This window comes from Eriocheir sinensis, chromosome 15, assembly GCF_024679095.1.
Source record: "Eriocheir sinensis breed Jianghai 21 chromosome 15, ASM2467909v1, whole genome shotgun sequence".
NCBI classification, from domain to species: Eukaryota; Metazoa; Arthropoda; class Malacostraca; order Decapoda; family Varunidae; genus Eriocheir; species Eriocheir sinensis.
In genome coordinates this window covers 5,090,330-5,111,166 of record NC_066523.1, presented here as the reverse complement: position 1 = coordinate 5,111,166, position 20,837 = coordinate 5,090,330, and the positions used below count along the sequence as shown (strand labels likewise).

The 20,837-nt window shown below is 41.5% G+C and overlaps 1 protein-coding gene across 6 annotated transcripts; it reads right to left on the bottom strand.

The window, feature by feature from the left end:
* Positions 1 to 717: 717 nt before the first annotated feature.
* LOC126998814 (caspase-8-like) lies at positions 718 to 16,806 on the bottom strand. Of its 6 annotated transcripts, none has more exons than XM_050860905.1 (13): positions 16,769 to 16,806; positions 16,416 to 16,686; positions 13,569 to 13,677; positions 13,170 to 13,305; positions 12,852 to 12,989; positions 12,668 to 12,768; positions 11,550 to 11,710; positions 7,660 to 7,814; positions 7,188 to 7,392; positions 5,523 to 5,654; positions 3,534 to 3,641; positions 1,358 to 1,523; positions 718 to 1,144 (listed from the first exon to the last, which is right to left on the bottom strand). In XM_050860905.1, the coding sequence occupies exons 3-13, from the start codon at positions 13,649 to 13,651 to the stop codon at positions 958 to 960; spliced, it is 1,572 nt and encodes a 523-aa protein (XP_050716862.1). In that variant the 5' UTR covers positions 13,652 to 13,677; positions 16,416 to 16,686; positions 16,769 to 16,806; the 3' UTR covers positions 718 to 957. The 6 variants fall into 6 exon arrangements, with proteins under 6 accessions (XP_050716862.1, XP_050716864.1, XP_050716867.1 ...); XM_050860907.1 differs by adding an exon at positions 15,112 to 15,149 and having other exon boundaries at positions 16,416 to 16,785; XM_050860910.1 differs by adding an exon at positions 15,112 to 15,149 and having other exon boundaries at positions 16,524 to 16,785.
* Between the last annotated feature and the right edge of the window lie 4,031 nt (positions 16,807 to 20,837).

Here is a 20,837-nt window from a genome sequence, read left to right as displayed (position 1 = left end):
TATATGTGTATGGAGTTCCTCTTCTCTTGAGTTGCCAAGTGGCTGGCTATATAGTGCATTGTCTCACCACCCCCTCAGCTCTGGGCTCTGGGACACGGCTCACACAGGAGCTGCTGCCTCTCCTCCCTGCCTCACCCTCACATCCATCCCACTGTCATGTTCTTTCTTCCTTCCTTCTTTGTACCTCCTCCATGCAGTGTGTGTGTGTGTGTGAGAGAGAGAGAGGTGGGGGGGGGCGAAGGCGCCTCTTCAACAAGTTACAGCTTGCTGTTCCTCGATCACTCCCATCTATGTGTGTGTGTGTGTGTGTGTGTGTGTGTGTGTGTGTGTGAAAGAGAGAGAGAGAGAGGGGGAGGGGGGAGGGGGGGCACCTCTTCAACAAGTTATAGCTTGCTGTTACTCGATCCCTCCCATCTATGTGTGTGTGAGAGAGAGAGAGAGAGAGAGAAATGTGCTCTCCCTCTCTCTCTCCCTTCGTATCAGTGAGGTGTCAATCTTTTGACCCTCTCTCTCTTTCTCTCTCTCACACACACACACACACACGGCCTTTCAGCCTTTTACTCCGTGAGATCTGTGTGTATTGCCAGTGAATCAGTGGGATATTTTCCATAATCTTACTTACGTCTGTCCTTCCCTTCCCTCTCTTCCACTTTCCTCCACAAATCTATTTCTTTATCAAAATTAATATAAGGAAATACAATTCAGCAGACACACGTCATCTACCCATAACGCAAATTTCTCTGTATATTTATGCATACATCTCAAAATTATCAATTAATTTATGTTTTTTTATGTGCACTATTTAATTTTGCATGTTTTTATATATCATACATGATGATTATGTTGTGTTTATGGCTGAAAACTTGTTATATTCAATAGCAACTTTTGAAATTTGGCGTGCGTGGCCATCCTGGATACGGGGAGGGGCGCTGTTTTGGCCCAGCTATAGTGAAGGGGTTAAGATAATTCAAAGCGGGCTATTAAGTTACTTAATATGCTTTCTAAGCTCCCACCACTCTCCAAAGTATCCTCAAAGGCTTCTTCCTGAGTCTCCTCTATAAGCTTCTCCATCAATTCCAGTTGTGCTAGGATCACAATGCCCTCCAGAAAGTGCTCTTCCTCAGCTCGGACCAGCTGCACATCTCTGAAAAAGGTACCTATTAGGTTAATTCTGCCAGCTGCCCACTTCAAGGGATTGAAGTAAACATGACACATTTCATAATTGTACTGCTTCAGTAGTTTTCACTTAATTTGAAGTAGAAGTCACTTCAGTTTGAGGAAAAATCCCCAGACAGTGTCTTGTCAAGCGTCAGACGCACCCAGCATACAGGGGTTAAAGAGTCATGAATTTAGTTACCTGGTGAGGGTGACTTTCTCTTCAGATAACTGAGTTATGAAACCACTATTCATGCTTCCCACACGAGACTTTAGGCTCTGGCGAGTCTTCTGTAACACACTTTTGATTGGAATAATATGGCCATATTCCTGCAGGGCTTGACACAGGTCCGTGATGTACCAAGAGCCTGTAACAAAAGGCATATAATTATGAATTTGTCTTCAAAATAAAATTAATTTATCTTCTCATATTAATACACAAAATATATTGCAAATACAAATATTCATAAGCTTTATATGCTTAAAGTTTTCAGGAAAGTTCACAATAAAAAAAAAACTAATACAATAATCCTTCCCATTTTCAAACTATTTGGGCAAAAGGGTGTTCAAACATAGGGAGTATTTGGCTACATGAGGTAAAGCCTCTCGCATATCTTCACAACCACAATTGTGAATGATACCAGTCTGTAATTTAATGGGTCCTCTCCCTTTCCTCCCTTAAAAATTGGTACTATGTTTGCTCTCTTCCAATCTTGTGGTACCCTTCCTTCACTCAGGGAGGCACTCATTATGGAGTGCAGTTTCTCTGCAAGTTGCTCACTACATTCCTTCAAGATCCACCCTGATACTCCATCCGGGTCCGTCGCCTTTCTTACATCCAGCTTGTTCAAGCTTTCCTTGACCTCCTGCACCGTTAACTGTATCTCCTGCATAACCCTTCCTCTTTCCTGGCCCGGTGGTTGTACAAATTCGTCTTCTTTTGTGAAAACTCTATGGAAGCTGTTGTTCATCACTTCTGCCATCTCTGCTGGGTCCTGTGTGTGTGTGTGTGTGTGTGTGTGTGTGAGAGAGAGAGAGAGAGAGAGAGAGAGAGAGAGGGGGGGGGGGTCAAAGATTGACACCTCAGTGATACGAAGGGAGAGAGGGAGAGAAGCATCTCTCTTTTTTTTCTTTTCGTTCGTTCTAGCCCGAGTGCACCGGTAGGCATTATCTGCCTTTTGATGTTGTTCAGTTCGACCCCACGCTCACCACCTTATCCACACAGCCACCACCAACACCCACTTTTTCACTCGAATCTTGCCCATGGGTTTCCCAGCAGGCTTGTAAGCCATTGTGCAGCACGTGCGTGGTAAGCGAGCCGACTCCTTGCCGTGCAGGGACTGGGGGGTTGACTAGACGTGTACTCGTCAGGTCACGACTGGGAACCCGCCGCGCCGCCGCCACATTCCGTCACAAAAAATGCCCAATCCTGCCCAACCATTTACTTTCCCTGCCAACCCGAAATTGACAAAAATATTATTTGGCACGCATATTAATGCAATAATTAGTGATGACCAGCCACTTTCAAAGATCTCTCTCTCTCTCTCTCTCTCTCTTGTTAGTTTCTTTATACGCTGTGTCTCTGATTTCTTCCCTTTCGGACTGGGCAGCGAGAAAGACAAAAGAAAGGAAAGGCTCCGGGAACACCAATTTAGATTTTTAAAAGCCAGTTTGCCAGCAGGCTGATGTGCAGAAACGGCCTGCTGTAGATTTTAGTAGGCTAGTAAGCCAGATCGCTTTCTTTTTTGCCTGCCAGAATAGACAGTTGGGCCAGGTCCACTTTACATGAAAAAAGGAGCAAAGGAGGGGGAAAAGATTGATGGGAAGAGATGCGGAGTGGTCGGGGAGTGCATGACTATGACTTGAAATTTGAGTGAGGGTCACGGCAGCCGACTGCAAACCTTCTTGTCTACATCTATAAACTTTGGATATATGATCATTCTGATAGTGAGGGTAATTTGTAACTTACTGAATACAATAATATGCTGAGAGAGAGAGAGAGAGAGAGAGAGAGAGAGAGAGAGAGAGAGTGCAAGGGACACATATGCACGTAAAAAAAGGTGCATGAGAAAGACGGGATAGAAATCCTCCAAAAAACAACTCAACCGCCACCATGAGATTTTCCCCCTTGGAAAAAAAAAATCCAACCTGGCAATTCTGCACTCGTTTGGCCAGGGGAGACTACGAACCACGTCATAGATGGTTTTACCCGCGTGATCTGAACATACGGTTCTGAAACCATACCGTGTCATAGGAAACTGCGCCTTACGAATCCGCATCATACGCGACTTGACTGTATTATCAAACCAGATATTATTTACTGCGTTGAAGATGCAAAGTAACATGCAATAACGATATACTAGAGCTGTATCACTCACCTTCTGTCTGACTCCTAACAGCTGTGTAGCCTTTCACAGTAGCAGCAGAAATGAGGCAATCACTTTCTGCATGTGTAACAGTGCAATTGTCCTGCTGTAGTAAGATTGCTGGGGAAAAAAAAAAAAAAAAAAAAAAAAAAAAAAAAAAAAAAAAAAAAATTGTAAGTTGAAATAAAACTATGAAGAAGTTGCAAGGTTAAAGTGGGTGAATACATTATAGCTGTGCCTGGCTGCGGTGCTCATCTCCAAACTGTTGGCCCTCTGAGCTTGTGGTAGGTAGGAAATGATTACCCTGGAACACAGACCCCAGGTTTCCCCACAAACCCATTTATCAACCAGCCCGAAAGGGAGGATTAACAGCTTGGTGAGCTGCATGCTAACTACCTGGGCCAGGATTCTAATCTAGGCACGCAGAGTTGTAGCCAGGCACACTGTCCATTAGACCACAGAGGTTAAGGGGGCCAAAGCAATGGCTAGAGAGTGTGAAGAGTAAATATATAGGAATATGGCAAGCCTCATAACTTTTAAATATGAAAAGTTTATATATACTGAGACGAAATAAGTATATATTTTCCTTATATGTACAAAGGAGTAATGATGATGGGTGAATAGAATAAGGTGAACTGAGGTTCTAGAAGCATACAAAAAATTTGGAGGCATCCATACATCATACATATGATCAGTTTTTGCATGAATTGGTCAATCAATCAATGGAGGCACAGGACATGAGGCTCAATACCTTGCTCACTCTACGACACCATCCCTGGGTTTCCTCCAAGCTTGACTCTATGCAGGCACCTTTCTCATACTAATAACCTTTCATCAGGATATAGACTTGATCTACCATGTGCTTTGGCCCCCTCCACTAAGGGTTGTCTGTTATAAAAACAACCTGGTGAGCTGGACTGACTTCTGGGTAGCATGCCACATGCTCATATAATCAGAGTTGGCATTCATGGACTATGCAGGTAATAGGCCTTGATTCTGCCTCATGGAGTAATTTGAGTGTCAATATAACAATATCCAAATGATTCTGTTGATAATAAGACACTTATTATCAAAGGCATTGATTAGCATCATCACAAAACTGTTGTGTCCATGTCTCAGCCCATAAAGTAAGACAGAGAGCAAAAGTGATGAAGATCCTAATCTTTGTCCTTCTGCACAGGTATCCACAACACCATATACTCATGTTGAGCAAGTCCATGACACTGTCGACCAAGTCAGCAGCAAGTTTCATTAACTTGCTGTTGTTATATAGTACACTACCAAGGTATGTGATATTGTCCTAGATCTCAGTGTCCTCACCACACACATGAACAGACTATTGTTATAACCAGAAAATCCACTGACTGGAAGAAATTTCTGCAATGCCAACAAACAAAGTTGGTGGCTGTGGTGTTGACAATACAATACTTCTTTCAATTTTGTGTGTTCTGATTTTGTGATATGTCAATTTTGCAACCAAGCTCCAAAAAGGCCATTGTGACAAAAATCTAATTTTGCAATGTAACTCGAGTTTAGCTAGTGGTGCTGCAAAGTATGTATATCTATGTGGAGAGAGAGAGAGAGAGAATATAGATATACAATGGAACTTGCAGTGAATCTGCAGGATCGTGCAGTTCCGACCTAGTTTTGTTATGAATGTCATTTCGTATTTATCAATAATATATTAATAGTTCAAAAGGCACATATTCATCAAGAAAGATATTACTGCATATGTTTCTATTGGTGCAATCTGTTACCTTACATCTCAAAAAGGGTTTTGGTAGGAATACAAAGACAATTACATTCAAGTTAGAACAAGTTAAAAATTTGCCAACGAGCGTGAAGTGCATCACCAAAGAAATGATACCAAGTCCGCGAGTCCCTCCTTGAAGGATTAGGCCCGCCAGCTCTTGTGGGACTGACTATATTTGATCCCCCCATTTAGTCCAGTGAATCAAGAGTTGAATGTCAATGAGAGAAGTTGTCATAACTGATACGTACGCCTGAGTGCCTCCTCTCCACGACATGCTTGGATGAAGTAGAGACGTGGCTTGTTGAGGAGAGCCTGGCTAAAACAAAGTTTTCTCAGGTCAGTGATGGAGATGCAGGAGCGATCATGCAGGTAGATGTGGTCTGTAAAAAATCAAAATTCAATAAAGTACAATACAACTACAATATTGATTAGTTTAACATGCAAAATTATACACAACAGACCCTCAGTTTTGAGAAATCTTTATCCCATTGGTTTTTAGTTTACTAAAATCAAGACACATAATATCATAATTTTTGTCCATAACTGCTGCTTCATACACATTTTTGTAAAATAAAAAATTATTAGTGATAAAAGATTCACCCTTAGTAAACCCATGCTGGGGGCCATTGATCAAATTAAGTTGAAAATATAATCAAATAACATGAAGATCCTGTCAACAGAATCTTGCAAGTGTATTTCCTAGACTGACTGCAGGGCCTACAGTCAATTATATATTTGTTTACTTCTGGAGCCTGCAGTCCAGCTACAATATTTATCTGGACCTCTGCATACATTTGATTTGTCTAACTGGACCTTTGCTCGTAATTATTGAGTAGCCCAGCTCTAGACGATCCCAATGACTGGCTCTGTTTAATGGAAGATGGTGATCAGTAATATCAACCCCTAGAGGGCGGGTGATGGGTTTTTCTGGTCCACCTTTTTTCGCGGTAATTTTGAAGTTTGTGTGGGAATTTATGGGTCAGCCTGACTCCTAGGCTGCCACACAACTTCTCTGTGACATTCTCAGTGTTTCTGTGATGGTAACAATGACAGGAAGAGAGTTTGATGTTCCTCGTCTGATTCTGTCACCCAAGTATCCACAGCCAGTGATCTTGACTTCTCATAAGCCTCCCCTTGCTCCCAAAAGAACTTCCAATGTAAGTGCAATTGGGAGAGAGCTGAATGACTTTTTCAGGCTTTGAAAGTGGTCTTAGCAGTGAAGACAGTGACGGCAGCAGCGCTGAACTCCAGCCACTCAGCAAGGCTGAGCCCCATTATTGTGTAACCTCGCTCTAGTGGCCATCCTGTAGATCTATCTCAATATGGTGATGGTAGAAGTGATTTTGAGGCCCCTGAGGACAGGCATGGAGTATTCAAATTCATTTGAATACTGTATTTGGGTGTATTCTTATTCATATTCGAATAAATATTAATAGAAATCAAAGTATTCTCATTTGTATTTGAATACAGGGGGCAAGTATTTGTATTCTGAGTAATCTGACGAATACTTCAAAATTTATTATCAGAAATAAGTCATTGTTCCTTACAACTGCAGCCTCCTGCTGGGCAGTTGTGTAATCGTCATGTATAGTACAGGGTTTGCAGACTGTGACAGAGCGAATGGACACTAGAGTCTGACTCAGTTGCCACTTGCCAGTGGTAGAGACTTCAGGTTTGTGGCAGAGTGAAGAGAAAGGATGGATAAAGGGAATACCCATAAATCAAAATCTATTGGCTTGGGCAGAGCCGTGAACTTGATAATGGAAAGTGAGTTATTTTCAGGAATACTTCAGAACATTTCCGTATGAGGAGAAATGATTTCATGTTACATCCCCACCTTTTAGGGGTTAAGATGCAGTATTGAAATTAAATGACTAACCTGTTAAAAGATCAGAGGGTTAACAACCACTTACCATTCTCATCACCATGGGTCATGAGGCATACTGCCAGACAAGCCACCACTGCTAGCCGAGCGTCCATGCGTAAACACCGGAAATAATTATGCAGTTGTTGATGATCAGGGTTATCAAAATGCAACACATGAAATCCAAAAAGCTTAAAGGTTCCTGTAAGTCGTTCCTTGTCAATGTCTGAACCATGACGCTCCATGAGAGGAAACTGTTCACAAAAACAAAACAAAAATTAAACCATAACATGACTTCTTGGCTACATTTCCACTGCAAATTATTTGAACTTACAGCATTATTATATGTATCATGCAATCTTGTTTTCAAACACCTTAAACTTGGTATTACCTCTAAGAGATTTGCAGCCCATGCATTTCTTTAAGAGCCAAAACAAATCTTTCTCATGGGTATTTTCTACAAAAAAGTAAAGTACTGATGTACTGAATGAAATCATACTGCATAAGTGAGTGTAACTTACATTATCCTCCATTCCTCTCGGTTTCATGAAATTTTTAATGTTGATGATAACGCATAGGCCATGAGGGTAACCGGTTGGCAGTGGATACATGTCTTCTTGACAAGCTGGCAGATTCATGGGGAACAATTTTGAGGCACTGGGAAGACTAGGTGAGCCTGTAGGAAGTAACATAGATCACCCAGGATGCATGACAGGATAATATCTGCATTAATGTATAATTATTGTCCTGGAGAGCAATATTTCTTTCTTTGACTATCTGATCAATATATGTACAGTTTACATGGATGATTATTGAGGAAGGGTCCGGGCCTCGAGATTTGCTGAGTAACTTTACATTTGCCTCCCATACCATTATAAAAATAAGAGGCATTAATCATGTGTCTGGCAGTGACGTACATCTTCCTTACCACTCTCTGGTGTGAGGGAAGGAGGGTCTCCCTCCCTCCAGTAAGGGTTGACAGTTTGTATGGCCTTGAACAATTTTGCCTAGAATTTCAACTACATCCTTGTGTTTTTGCTCATTTTTGCTACACTACATAATAGGTGGAAAACATACAGGTGGCAAAATACTTCCAGCAGTCACTGATCTCTATATCCAAAATGAAGTCTCCTCTTCCTTTTGGAGTCATTTACCAGTACTTCTTCCACGCACAATAATACTTGCAGCCACGGCCACGTTGCAAAGTTTCGTGCACTGTACAGAGTGACTCATCACCAAGAAGAGTATGTTTTTTTCTTTCAGTTTCCAGGTTATAATGCGAGGGTTGACATCAAACAACCATCTTAACACATTCCTGCTTTTGTAAATGTAATGTACTGGCATAAGGGTGGCTGTGTGAGCATGTGAGTGCGTGAATGGGTAATTATGTGTAAACTATCTAACGTGTGTAAGTGGTTGTACTAGTGTGTGCGTATGTATGTACGTGCATCAATGTATAGGGTGATGGTCAGACTACTTGTTTAACTGCTGGTGACGGGGCGGAAGGCAAGGCTAGGTGAGGTGGTTCGCCTGCAGAGGCAGAAAGGCAGTGGCCTTCCAACCCGCGAATCGCCCTGACGTCCAGTGTGTTTGGAAGGAATAAAGGCCAACAGCATGAGAAGCTTTCATTGACAACCACAGTAAAAAAAAATTGGCTTCCCTTGCTGTTTCTTGGGGTGTGTGACCATCCCCTCTCCATCAGCCTTAAATCAGTGGATCAAATTTCACACAATTCTAAGCTTCAATCCTGTCAGTTTGCAAATTTTGCTATAGTCGGCAACTAAATCGGCAACCCCACTGGTTTTGTTTTGGACCAGTGAGGAGGGTGTGCTGGACCCCGAGGTGGATTAAAAACAAGACCATTCTAAGGGCAGATGACCTCATGTTTATCAGGATCAATGGCCATCCAGTCCCAACTATGGGTGAAATAGCAGGTGGTAAACCTCATACCCCTCCTGCAGCCTTGTAGGGTTTACCTTTTTTTGTTCAGGCAAAGGCTAGGGCCACCACTTAAAATAGGTTGTTGGGTTTGCAAGGGCATGCACCTGGAAAATCTTGCGCCAAAAACTGAAAATGGCTCGATTTACGAGCCATAAACCATCCAACCGCTCATGAAGAGTGAAAACAGATGTTAAATGAAATGATGATGATGATTTGTATGTTTTCCACACATTATGTAATCTAGACAAAATCGTTGAAAACACGAGGATGATGGGGAAATTTTAGGCTAAATTGTTCAAGGCCATATAAACTATCAACACCTACTGGAGAGAGGGAGACCCATCTTACGTCACACAAGTGAGTGGGTTAAAAGATGTACATCACTGCCAGACACACGATTACTGACTCTTTAATTTTATGATGGTATGGGAGGCAAATATAAAGTTGCTCTGCAAATCTTGATCCATGAAGTCTTGCACAATAATCATCCGTGCAAACCGTATATGTATATATATACAGTAAACCCTCGATATAACAAACTAATTGGGGGGAACTTAGTCCATTAATGCTGAAAGTCCATTATAAGCTGCGAAAAAAAAAAAAAAAAAAAAAACGTGAAAGAATACTGACGAACTTAATAAATGGAGGTATATATATTTTTTATTGTGTAGGTTGTGTGCACATTGTCTGTTTAGCCACACAGCACACATGGCGATGGACTGCGAGGCACTGAGGCTGCCAGGTTGACAGTGGGGCCCTGTGGGGGGCCATATAGTTGGTATTATTTTACTTTGTTCCCCATCTCACAGTGGTACTTCTCATGGTAAGCGAGTTGAACCTCTCTATGCAAGCTATTTTACAGCTGCGGCAGCTGGTGCACAACAGACATTGACAAGTCAATCATGTAATGATTTTTGACAGAAACATTTAGCAGATTATATCACAACCCCCCCCCCCCAAAAAAAAAAAAAGTTAATTTGCCAATGCGAGACAGGCGCACTTGTAAAATTTCACCCATGACCGTAACAATATGGCCCCCCCACAGGGTACCACTGCCAACCTGGCAGCCTCAGTGCCCTGCAGTCCATCACCAAGAGTGCTGTGCAGCTATAGACAATGTGCAGACAACATACACAATAAAAAAAAAACTATATACCTACATCTATTAAGTTAGAGGGATTGGAACGGTCACCCTTCTTAAACACAGGCTGTATGTAGGTATACTTCCAGCAGGAAGGAAAGGTAGATGTTGACAGGCAGAGACGAAAGAGTTTGACCAGGCAGGGTGTCAGCACGGAAGCACAGTTTTTAATTAAGGACAACAGGAGGTACTCCATCAGGCCCATAAGCCTTCTGAGGGTTGAGGCCAGAGAGGGCATAGAAGACATCACTATTAAGAATCTTAATAACAGGCATAAAGAAGTCAGAGGAGGAATGAGTTGGAGGAATATGCCCAGATTGTCCAGAGTGGAGTTTTTACAGAAAGTATGAGCGAAGAGTTCAGCCTTAGAGATAGATATGACGGCAGTGCTGCCGTCAGAATTAAGGAGAGGAAGGAAAGATGAAGTGAAATTGGAAAAGTTGGAAAGTTTCGTTTAGTCGGCGCAACATCTGTGGTCATATGCCGGAGAGAGACAGAAGGGGAAGGAATTATAGGAGGGGACAGATTCCAGGAGACGGGACATAACTCCCGATTAATACCTGGTACCCATTCACTGCTGGGTGGACAGGGGCGTAGGGTATCGGAAAAGCAGCCCAAATTTTTCCACTCCACCCAGGAATCGAACCCAGGCTCTCTCGGTTGTGAGCCAAGTGTGCAAGTGAAATTGGAGGAGATATTTTTGGCTAGGTGCCAGAAGTCTCTGGAAGAATTAGAAAAAGCAAGGTTGTGGCATTTTCTATTATTGAAAGTATTTTTAATGAGTCAAAGAACAGATTTGGCACGATTCCGGGCGGAAATGTAAAGATCATGATTAGCATGAGTGCGAAGGCTCTGGTACCTTTTGTGAGCTGTCTCTCTATCTTTGATAGCATGACAACAAGTGTGATTAAACCAAGGCTTTTTTAGCATGAGGGGTAGAGAAAATACATGGAATGTATGCCTCCATTCCAGAGACAATCACCTCTGTGATGTGTTGGGCACACACAGAGGGGTCTCTCTCCTGGAAGTAGTAATCATTCCACGGTGGGTTCAGAGGCTGTACAGGAGTGATAGGAAAGGATACGGAAATAAGGTTGTGATCGGAGAAGCCCAACAGAGAGAGAACAGTTTGACAGAATAAGCTGAAGGATTAGAGGTTAGGAAGAGGTCTAGAATGTTGGGCATGTCTCCAAGGCAGTCTAATAAATGGATGATTGATAGCAAGACCCACCATTTTCACAATTTTTAACAATTTCTTAAATCACAATCTGCTATCCTTATTTTCTCTACTCAGTAGGATGGGACATGATTAGTATAAAATATACTTACGCAATATAAAGGGCTGCAGGCAGGAGGCTAGAGATGTCTGCTCCTCAGCCAAAAGAGCTTGGTGCAGCTGACCAAGACGCAGGTGGTAGTTACCTTCAGTGAGATTCCTAACAAAGGTTTCTTCAAGGGGTCGACCTGTCTCTGAATACCAATCCCTCAGCCTGGTGTGATAAAATTATTATAGATATGAGATGCAACCAGCCTGAATGTAGTTCACTATTTAATCTATGAGTGTTCAAATCAACTATGAAATTGGAGCAGTGATTGCTATGGAAGAAAAGGACCTAGGAGTAATCAATCAAATCAACCCTTAGACAGCAGTAGTATTTGAAGAGCAGCTCCCCCCAGAATGAATTGTCTATATAGTCACTGCCAACCTTAGGACTAGCATAAATATAGTCACACCACATAATGGATGTTTTAACTATCGTCTATATATATATAGATTCTACTGCAATCTGAAAGTGTTGTTAAATTTTTGCCATACAAAACTGACTGAATTTTGGACTGTCTATATATAGTTCCACCAGCATTAAGGGTTAATTGTCTTCCTAGAAAGTCAGTGTAGCTTCTATAACCGTAAAGAACATGAAAATAACATGCTTTAAGACTATTAATATATTGAGAGTTGCAAGTAGTTTATAATGATCAGAAAAACAAATACCTACAGAGTTGGGGTACCACTGGCTGGTGTTAGGAAAAAGTCACATATATTACTGGGATGAGAGGAGAGGAGAGGTTCTGAAGATAATTCCTTTTAATGTTAATGGAATGCATGTAAAAGGAAAGAGAAGGGTAATGACTGGGAGTTTTAAATAGAAGCTGGCTGTGATGGGCAACATGGGGGCCTATATAAAGAGAGATCAGAGAAAGCAGTGAATAATATTTTGAATGTGAGATACAGGATGACATGGAAGGGATACAATTTCCACAAGAGGGGCTAAGATGTGTAAGTGGAAGTGTCAAGGGTGTAGATAGGAATAGACAGATTTTTTTATTTTTTATTCTTGATACCCATAGAAATAAAATTATTGATGATTGTGTCTTGCACAGAGGAAAGGGTGAGCAAAAAAGAAAACCAGAGCTGAAAGAAATATCTATACTGAAGCCATGCCCACCTGGAAATGAGGAGGTCAGCTTGCTCTTGGGCCATGCCAGCACACACAAAGTACATAGCCTTCCTGTCTGGCTCTACTCCTCCTCTCTCTCTCTTGAAAAACTGGAAAAAAATATGATCATATACCCTTCATTAAGATTTAAAAATGAAAAGCAATACATGTATACCACAAAGTAAGTCATCACCTGGTGGAGGGCAGCATTGACAGGCAGTCCAAGGTGGTCCTCCAGTATATCATAACGACCAATGATGTACAGTGCTTCTACCAGTACGCCTTCACCCCCTCCCTCCTCTGACAACTCCACCAGCTGATCAAAGGCTTCCTGATTTCCAAAAAATAAATTAGTGAGAAGTGTTGACCTAGAAAATGACTAATCACGGTGACTAATTTTTTTTTACCATATTCAACCAGACTAAAATTACATTGAACACTCATTATAATAACAGTTTCCATGATCAAGTTACATATGCTCAGGTATAAGTGAGAGAGGGATAAGGGTGACCTTTTCTTGGCCTCCACAGAGGTACTGAGAAAGTTTGTAGCCGTGGCGAGCCAACAAGTTTCCTTGCAGTGCTAGAAACACTATGCTCATGGCCTCACATTCATCCAGCTCCAGCAAAATTGGTGTACCTCCACATCTGGCAAACACAAACCACCAATCTACATACAGAACATGCAAATATATATGCACAACAATATGCAGGCACAAAAGCAAACATGCAAATACAAAGGTACAAATATCCACACAATTAAGCAATTCTGCAAGTTTAACATACACTAACAATATAGAACAAAAAGAGAAATGCATAATCACTGTAACAGTTCCAGAATATTAAATTAGTCAGCAGAATAAAGAAGCTGGAAATTAAGAACATTCAAAATTAATCAGAGTGATTCTCACCTAAGCATGATCTGTGCCTTCATCACAGCTCTGGAGGTGGCATCCAGCAACCCAATGGACGCTGCATCGTGTCCCATAGCCATGATGTTCTTTTAACTTACACAAACCACTGAAGAAAAAAGAAATTGATCAATCTTTTATTGCTATAGATACTCCCACAAACACTATATATATATATATATATATATATATATATATATATATATATATATATATATATATATATATATATATATATATATATATATATATATATATATATATATATATATATATATATATATATATATATATATATATATATATATATATATATATATATATATATATATATATATATATATATATATATATATATATATATATATATATATATATATATATAGGGTTTCCAACTGGTGCCCTATGATGAGTGAAGTCCCACAAGGTTCGATGCTGGCACCAATAATGTTTGCTGTTTATATAAATCATATGGTAGACGGAGTGTCCAGCTATGTGAGTTTGTCTGCAGATGATGCAAAACTACTGAGACGTGTGAATAATGTGAAACACTTGAAACACTTTAATATGCTTAAATATATCATTGAAAAAATTTATATTAATTATTAACATAAGCATCCCATAGGAAGCAAAGCTTTTTGGGCAAAACAGGATTTGTTTACGATGTAACGTGTAATGAAGAACAAGTAAATACCGAAGGAAAGCCAGAAGCTTCCTAACCAACCCAGTTGGACTGTGGAGGCAATGCAAGGGGACCTGGATAGAATATAGGAGTGGGGTGGTACATGGCAGATGGAGTTCAACCTTGGGAAATGTAAAAAAATAGAGTTTGGTATGAGTGGCAGAAGATGCGAATATGATTACAAGATGGGAAGCGAGACAATATGCAGAGGAGTGGAGGAAAAAGATTTGGGAGTGACTGCTTCATAGAACATGTCACCAGACAAACACATCAACAGGATAATGGGACAAACTCTGAATTTGCTGAGGAACATAAGGACAGCATTTGTGTAATTGGATGAGGAGATGATGAGGAAAATAATAGTCACAATGATATGGCCAAGGTTGGAGTATGCAGCAGTGGTATGGTCTCCTCATGAAAAGAAGAATATAAAGAAGCTGAAAAGAGTGCAGAGAGTGGCAACTAAGATGGTACCGAACTTCGAGATCAGACTTATGAGGAGAAAGTCAATAGCATGGGGCTCACAACCCTGGAGATAAGAGAAAGAGGAGATCTGATAGCGGTGTACAGGGTGGCGAACAGAGTGGAGCATTTGGACAGAGAGGACTTGTGTGTGTGGAAAGAGAAACAAGAGGACATGGAAAGAAGTTGAGGGCAACCACGTGTAGGAGAGATGTGAAAAAGTTTAGCTTCCCAAATGGAAGCATTGAGCTATGGAATAGACTGGAGGAGGAGGTGGTCTGTGCAAGAAACATTCATGATTTTAAGGAAAAGTTGGATAAGAGTGGATATGGAGACGGGACAGTGCGAGCGTAGCTCTTTTCCCGTATGTTACATCTAGGTAAACAACTAGGTAAATACCTGGGTCTGGCGTCATAGGGTGGGTGAGGCAAAACGTCCTTGGAAAAAAACACAGATTGATTGATTTCCCAAAAAACAATAGGTAATTGTGTAGAGATCAAAACAATTGTGACCATCGTGGTAAAACTGCAGAACAAGTCCTTCTCTCCCTCAGCCACCCCAGCCCCCTCTACCCCCCAAAACAATAAGCCTGGGGACCTGTGGGGAATCAAGAGTTTAAGGGTGGAAGGCAAATTCACTGAAAAAAAGCCTTCAAAATTTCCCTAAAGAATCCCTAAAGTCTAAGGAAAATTCCCTGGTTTTAAGAGTTTAAGGACCCCCCACCGCCGCCGCCCACACCGCATGTCGAATGTATTTAAACTATCCCAACCTAATTTTACATAATCTAACCTCGACCCCATCTAACCAAAGCCCCCCTCAACCCCCCTTCTAACAGGGGGGGGGGGAGGTCAAGGGAGCTAGAGCCCCCCCTGTTAGCTGGGAAGTCTAGGGGGCAACCCCCTTAGATGGGAGCAAAGCCCTCCTTAGTTAGAGGGGGGTCAAGGAGGGTAAACCCCCTCAGTTAGAGGTTAGGTTATGGAAAGTTCGGTTGGGGTAGTTTAAATATATTCGACATGTGGTGTGGGCCGTCAAACATTATGCAGTGCGGGATGGATTTGGGCAGCGGTGGTGGTGGGGTGGGGGTTACTACGCTGACCATCCAATGAAACGCCCAACGCTCTTCATCAGATTGGCTGCAGCGGCTGCTTGGTTCTGTTATAATAGATTACAAGAGTATACGTTAGGGACTTTCCTTACTTTTGAGACCCGCGAATTTTCCCTATTTAAGAGATTTTTTTAGTGAAATTCTGGAAACCCATTTTTCAGTGATTTTGACTTCCCCCCCAAAAATGCCCTGGTTCCCCACAGGTCCCCAGGCTTATTTAGGGGGGTAGGGGAGCTGGTGTGGTGGAGGAGAAGTAGTAGTTGTTCTGCAGTTTTACCTGTAACCATATTATGAAGGCGTATTCATTGAGAGGGGTGAGTATGGACAAACACTAGAATAATACCAATGTTTTTGCAAAACTGTATTCTGACAATAATGATGACAACAATGCTACGAGACAAATTGTGGGAAAAATACCGCACGGCACCAACAAGTCCTGAGCCACTGCCTCGATCATTACTTGGGGCCACCTTCACAGTTCGCCATGGTGGGCCTCCAAACCAATACCAAATACTTCTAAAGATTCCTTGTGTAGTGTAGTGTGTTCATATTAAGTTAAAAAAAACTGAGGAAACCATACGGGAAATCTCTTGTGTACCTGCTGGTGTTGTATCAAAACTTATTAGTCTTTCTTATATGGAGTCACCCGAGCCGTGGCAGAGCAGCAGCAGATCACGTCCAGGGAGTTGAAGTCACACACACTCACTCGCCATGTCCTTGTGGCTCACCAGTTCCTCGATCCCTCTCTTAATTCTGCCCGAATCTGGTGGTTCTGCGTCACTCGGGAAATATATTTAGACACTTTATCGCTAAACACTTATTGGGATATCGTCTTTTCTTGTACCATCGATATGTACTTCAAGTTTGGACTGTAATGGAAAAAGTATATCAGTTTGTTGGTTAAATTAAAATGAATATACGTCATAATAATAGTGAGTTTGGGGTAATTACGTCAGCCTGTCGGGACTTCCCCTCAACCCGTTTTCTATACAGTGGCATCCGCCCGGTTTATCAGTAACTGTTATTCGAGTTAAGGTTTCATTATAAAAGTGAGAAATTATATTAGCAAAAAGTTAATGAGATTAGAATGTTAAACCAAAAAAATATATATAAGAAAAAATAAAAAAAGAAATGAATGAAGGAGGAAAAATATAAATAAATACAAAAATATAAAGAAAGATGAAAGAAAAAATAAAGAAAATGAGAAAATGAATATATTAATGAATGGAGGGAGAAAGGAAGGGGAAGGAGAGAACTGAGAAGGGGAAGAGGGGAGAGACACGTACGGAGGTAAGAGAAAACGAATAAATGAAGAAAGGAAAAAAAAAGTACGAACGAAAGAAAAAGGGAAAATGGATGAAGGAAGGAGAAAAGAGAAATAGGAAGGAAAGTAATGAAGTTTAATGAAGTTTTAGCTAATGTGTGGGCTGCCATGATCAAGGAGAGAGAGAGAGAGAGAGAGAGAGAGAGAGAGAGAGAGGAAAAACAAGAATATTCCATGCATACAAAAGAAGCCTATAATTTCCTTCTGTTATTGCTTGCTTTATTGTTTGTGTTACTCTAAGTCTCTCTCTCTCTCTCTCTCTCTCTCTCTCTCTCTCTCTCTCTCTGCAGTAACATCCTATTTTTTGTTTCTTTCTCTCCCTCTTTTTCCTCACAAACTCTCATTCGTCATAATTATCACCATTCTCTCTCTCTCTCTCTCTCTCTCTCTCTCTCTCTCTCTCTCTCTCTCTCTCTCTCTCTCTCTCTCTCTCTCTCTCTTAAAACACGCTTCCCATGTCCGGCATTTTAAGGAAGAAGAAAAAGTGTGAAAATAAAGAAAGTGAGATATTGAGAGCACGTTTTGTTTTTGATCTTCTTGTTAGGAGGAAGAGGAGGAGGAGGAGGAGGAGGGAGGAGGAAAGGGAACTGAAGCTGCAAGGGAAGAAATTTGAGAAGAGAGACCGAGGGAAGGAAGGAAGGAAGGAAGGAAGAGAGAGAGAGAGAACGTAACAGAACAGTGAATAAAGAACAGGAACAAACTAACGAAACTGGAAACACGAATAAACAACAGAGAGTAACTAAAACGAACAGAATAACAAAATAAGGACAAGGGACGAGAGAAAGAATGTGATAAAAAAGAACTACAAACTGATGAATGAAATGATAATAAACAGAAGGAAAGGAAAGATAGAAAGGAGAAATGAAAATATCTGCATTGCTCATTGAAGGACAAAGAGGAGGAGAAGGAGGAAGAGGATGAGAAGATGCAGAAGAAGGAGGAGGAAGAGGAGGAAGAGGATAAGTAGGAGGAGGATGTTTCAGCACCATTACCACCACCACCACCACCATCACCACCACCATCACTATCACCACAAACATGAACACTTGACACTTTCCTTACAAGCGTTTGAAATATAAGAGACATACATACATACATACATACATACATATACACTCACACACACTCATACATTATACATATGGTTCTCAGATTTAAAAGCAGCAAAAGTCAATATTAATATGAAGATAAATTTACAATATTAATTATACTCAAGTAGGTTCAATGCACGCACTCTATATGCTATTAAAACTTTATTCTTCATTGTTTTATTTTCCTTCTCCTCTTCCTCCTCCTCCTCCTCCTCCTCCCCTTATCATGTCATTCCTTTCCACACAATTAAATCTCTTCATCGACAAACACGTACGAACACACACACACACACACACACACACACACACGCAGACACCTGCCACTCGTCATAATGAGTTAATGGATCCAAGTGTGAGAGAGAGAGAGAGAGAGAGAACCAGTATGTCATCTGAATAATTTAACCATCTACATCAGACGTTTACAATTAGTGAAATCGGATAATAATAATAATAATAATAATAATAATAATAATAATAATAATAATAATAATAATAATAATAATAATAATAATAATAAAAGAAAAGTTTATTACATTACGAATCTCATCTCTCTCTCTCTCTCTCTCTCTCTCTCTCTCTCTCTCTCTCTCTCTCTCATCGGATCAGAATGGATGTAAAAATTCAATGAAGGTTTTTGAAATATTTACGAGCCGGGATTAAAATTTAACACATGTGGGGCGCCCCGTGTGTGTGTGTGTGTGTGTGTGTGTGTGTGTGTGTGTGTGTGCTCACGGTTATTTGCAGGTCCCTGTTTGAAGGTAAATAGATAAATAATTTGTTTGTAAGTTTGTTTGTTTGTGTGTGTGTGCGTGTGTTTGTTTCAGTGAATGTCGATGTTTAATTAAAATATGGCAACGAGGTGAAAGCAATATGGTGTGCATGGCTGACTACACACACACACACACACACACACACACACACACACACACACACCGTTTACCTTTCTCTAATTCAATCTCATCCATACTCTCTCTCTCTCTCTCTCTCTCTCTCTCTCTCTCTCTCTCTCTCTCTCTCTCTCTCTCTCTCTCTCTCAGTCAGTCAGCCAGTCAGTCAGTCAGTCAGTTAGTCAGCCAGCCAGTCAGTCAGTCAGTCAGTTAGTCAATCAGCCAGTCAGTCAGCCAGCCAGTCAGTCAGTCAGTCAGTTAGTCAATCAGCCAGTCAGTCAGTCAGCCAGTCAGTCAGTCAATCAGACAGTCATGTGGTGAGTGCCAATACGAAAGACACACACAAGAGATAGATAGAAAGATAGATAGATAGATAGATAGACAGATAGACAGAACAGGATAGGGACACGTTGGTTACAGGAGTTGCCTTGAATAGACCTACAACCACCACCACCACCATCACCACCCCCACCAACACCAAAACTGATATTCTCTCCCTCTCTTACTGTCCTCACCACCATCACCACCACCACCACTATCACCACCATCACCACCACCACCAACAACAACAACACCAAAACTGATATTCTGTCCCCCTCTTACTGTCCTCACCACCATCACCACCACCACCACTATCACCACCATCACCACCACCATCACCACCACCTTCGTCCATAACATAAAGAATTCTTGAGACTTCTGGTCGGTATAATTAGACCCTCCCGCCCCTCACCTAAACTATTTCCAAAGGCCAGAAAGGATATCAGTCGGGTTCTCAAGAGTGTTTTTCTAGCTTCATGGTACAGAGGGAGGGTCGAACTACCGCCAGGGTCATAAAACTACCCCTGGAAATGCCCGGAACTCCTACGAAAGCCTTGTCAAATATGTGTGTTCTTAAGCACCGCCGAGATGGTTGAAAAATACTACCCATTCTGTTTTGCAAGACCCTATGCGTACGTTTGTGGACTTGCTCGCCCAAAGTGTGTGTGTGTGTGTGTATGTGTGTGTAATTCCCCTCACCTCTTGGTCTGCTGCGGGTCTCTCTCGAGACAGACAGCCGTTCCCCTACGGAGAAGCACAGTGTTTATAGTACCGATCTTTGGGTAGGGCTGAGACCACTCACACACAACACACCGCGACAACGAGGTCACAACTCCTTGCCTTACGTCGCGTACCTACTCACTGCTAGGTGAACAGGGGCTACACGTGAAAGAAGATTAACCCAACTTATCTTCACTCGGCCGGGGAATCGAACCCCGGTCCTTCTAGTTGTGAGACAGACGCTCTATCCACTGAACTACCGGGCCGTGTGTGTGTGTGTGTGTGTGAAGGACAAACAAGTCGAGATCAGAGTTGCTGGTATTGGAACGCGCACGGCACGTGTAGGCTATTCAGTACCGCATAACGCCCCCACACTCATTCAAACACTATAGTATTTCCATTTTGTATAAATACCCCGACACTGGACAACGTTGTATTCCAACAGTGTCCAGTGTCGGGGTATTTATACAAAATCTTTGTTATTATCCTAAACACGAAACAATCTCAACACTATGACCTTATTAGATTATCCAATCATTTAATTAAATTAATTTAAAGGTATTAAGTAGCTGACATATGAGAGGAAGCGAGAAGTCTTGAGAGTGTGTGGCAGATATGTGGGGCGGGGCTGACCCGCATAGGCCTACACCCCACCGGCCAGTTTCAAATGGAAATAC

Excerpts from the sequence above, each read along its gene's own strand:
- LOC126998814 (XM_050860905.1), bottom strand. The coding sequence starts at position 13,651 with ATGGCTATGGGACACGATGCAGCGTCCATTGGGTTGCTGGATGCCACC. Across the intron at positions 5,655-7,187 it reads GACCCATGGTGATGAGAATG|ACCACATCTACCTGCATGAT; the intron begins GTAAGTGGTTGT and ends GATTTTTTACAG. Across the intron at positions 1,524-3,533 it reads TGTTAGGAGTCAGACAGAAG|GCTCTTGGTACATCACGGAC; the intron begins GTGAGTGATACA and ends CTTTTGTTACAG.